Raw genomic sequence first — 2,851 nt, 5'->3', positions numbered from 1 at the left:
TTCTTTCCTCTTCTCTTTCCCTCTCCTCCTTTTCTCTTATTTTTCTCTGCACCTTCTTGTACATCTCATTGGTGTAGTTTGCTCCCCCATTCTCCTTCACCATGGCCTCAATTGTCTCCTTTAGCTCTCTGACCTGAGTGCTGTCTTCACTCTTATTGTTGAAGACTTGATATCTACCCCCACAATCTTCAATAACAGATGAGAGTTCAGGACTTTTGCACAGAAAATCCTCCACTGGTTTCCCCTCCAGCACATCCCCATGAGTGAGGAGCACTATAGTGTACTTCAGCGCCCCCTCACCAAAGTTATCCTGGATCCACTTCACAGCATTCTTCTCCTCCTCTGTGAACCTCACATCTAATCTGATCACCAGCAGGAAGGCATGAGGCCCAGGGAGAGACATCCCAACACACTTCTCCATCTCATCATTCAGCTCTTCTGTACCAAAATGAAATCCTGGTGTATCAATCACTGTAATTTGTCTACCAGCCACTAAAGTTTGTTGATTAATGCAGGTTTCAGTCACAGATTCAGATGAGAAGTCCTCTTTAAAAGCTTCCCTCCCCAGGATGGTGTTTCCTGAGGCACTCTTTCCAGAACCAGTTTTACCCAGCAGCACGACCCTTAGAGGAGACACTGTGGAGGAAATAATAAAAACTCTTGAATGGTGTGAAATGAGCAGTAATTGTAGAAAAAGACAGGATCTATATCTACATGACCTCCTCCACATAAGTAATCAACACAAGAGGGTATTGGGTTACAGCAGGAGTCTCAAACTCAGGCCCGCGGGCCAATTCCGGCCCTGCAAGCAATTTTATCCAGCCCGCAAAGTTCCATTGATTTAAAAAAAAAAAAAAAAAGTTCCATTGATGGGCCACCCCAACGTTTACCGGAAAATCTGGCCCCCCAATGACCAGACTGGACACTCATCGGCCCCCGGGTAATTTGAGTTTAAATCATTAGTTTCAATTATTTGAATCATTATATTGAACCTTATTTGAACCTATTTGTTTGCACGTCTGAAGCAACACCTATTTTAATTAGGCCTAGCTGAGTGGTCTTGTTTGCATGTTTCATCACTTGTTTTGAGTGCATGCTATCTTCTGGGTCTATTCTGGTTTTATTTCCTTGTTTGTTCGCTGTGCACAAATAGGCCTAGGCCTACTGCAATTAAGTTCCTTTGTTTCAAAACTCTTTTGGATAATAAATCCTTTTTGACTGAAAATGCTCTGTGCGGGTTTATGTTGTTTTCTGGTGCACAATACAATTTTGATTGCAATATCTAGAAGAAGATTTTCTTGTATTCATTTCTAGGCTCCGACCTGTAGCAGGTGGTGATGATGTTCTTTGTGACACATAACAATCGCTTATTAATAAGAATGGAATATAGATTAGCTAAAAAAACCGGGGTGTCTGTTGGGCCCGACCTGTTACACGTACAAAAAGGTGGGCCTTGGAGTAGAAAAGGTTGGGAACCCCTGGTATAGTCTAATTACATTTGGAATGCGATAAAGGCAATGGAACATGTTCGGGTCTAGAACTACTTAGGATCTTGCAGATACAAAACTGTATTGTATTGACATCATCTTCATGTGTACATGATGCTTGATCCCAAGTGTCTACGCCTGGGAATGATTGAATATAATCTATGTATTTGTAATGTATTTTGATATGGGGCAGCATGGCAGGCATTCATTCATCATGAAACCATGAAACACTGTAATGCCTTTTGTCCACAAGAAACACAAACAAGTCAGCATTGCGTCCACAAAATTATGAAGAGAGTACATTCTTTCATGCACAGAACCAAAATTAATGAATGATTCATGTCATGCACTAAAATGCACTTTTTATTTTGTGTTCAAAAAGCTGAAGGCAAGGAAAAAATGAACTAATTTCACAGACAAAAGTAAGTCTGACAATTTAATAGAGGACAACCTATTTACTTTTGTGGCATGAAAAGTAAAATGTGCTATACTATGATCATTCCTTGCCAATGAATATTCATGTTGTCCATGGTGATATGGGTTTGCCATAAAGTATGATGTGCACAAAAGGTATTTGGTCTGATACCTTCCATGAGTCAGCAGGTTATATCATGAATGTCAAGATGAACATGAATTAAAAAGAAATGTACTCACTGTTGGGAGGTGGAGAACAGCTTCTGCTCCGTGTCCCTAAGAGATCAGCACACAACAATGAATGTTACTTTGGAATGCTTATAGACTGATGTAAAAAAAAAAAATACTTCAAAACATGTTTTGATAATTAGAATAGGTTTTTATTTTGCATAAACAAAAATGTATAGAATGAAGTTATGGCCTGGCCAAACACAAGTTTTTATATCCTCTTGACTAGCAAATTAAGTGCCTCAAGGAATGCACTATATGCAAACAGTATGTGGCACGTACAGTTCAATATTAGTAAAGTAAATGTAATAACTTATTGAAAGTGATATATGACAATGTTCATCAATTGAGAAATTGTGAATTACATTTGAATTATGCTAAATTGAATAAAATTCTACAGAGTGAGTAGAATTATTAATTTTTCTTCTCAGATTAAAGGAGGTATTGTCACGTGACGTCAGAAGGATGTTGGGTACAAGCAGAATTTATCAAGGAGGATTCAGCCAGGGAAAGGGGACTAACAAACCAATGGGTAAAGCACTGAAGTATGACTTGACGTGTCAACTAAACGTCAGCGTATCTGAAATCCTCCGTTTCCCCTTACCACACTACAACGCCAACCAGGGGTGTCTGTGGTGGTTCAACTCAAAATCGAATCCCTTAATTCATCATGAAGCACATTGGAGTCTGAGTTAATACACATTGCCTGTCCTGAATATACA

The 2,851-nt window shown here is 39.3% G+C and overlaps 1 protein-coding gene across 1 annotated transcript; it reads right to left on the bottom strand.

The window, feature by feature from the left end:
• Window positions 1–52: 52 nt before the first annotated feature.
• Window positions 53–636, bottom strand: LOC122132769 (GTPase IMAP family member 9-like; the record flags this gene model as incomplete). The annotated part of the gene is made up of 1 exon (XM_042707345.1): window positions 53–636. A coding segment is annotated over one exon (584 nt), but the record flags the coding sequence as incomplete, so codon positions are not given.
• Window positions 637–2,851: the final 2,215 nt, after the last annotated feature.

The sequence above is a fragment of the Clupea harengus genome, unplaced genomic scaffold, assembly GCF_900700415.2.
Source record: "Clupea harengus unplaced genomic scaffold, Ch_v2.0.2, whole genome shotgun sequence".
In the NCBI taxonomy this organism is placed as follows: domain Eukaryota; kingdom Metazoa; phylum Chordata; class Actinopteri; order Clupeiformes; family Clupeidae; genus Clupea; species Clupea harengus.
The sequence above is the reverse complement of the archived record's forward strand: the minus strand, read 5'-3'. Positions and strand labels throughout refer to the sequence as shown.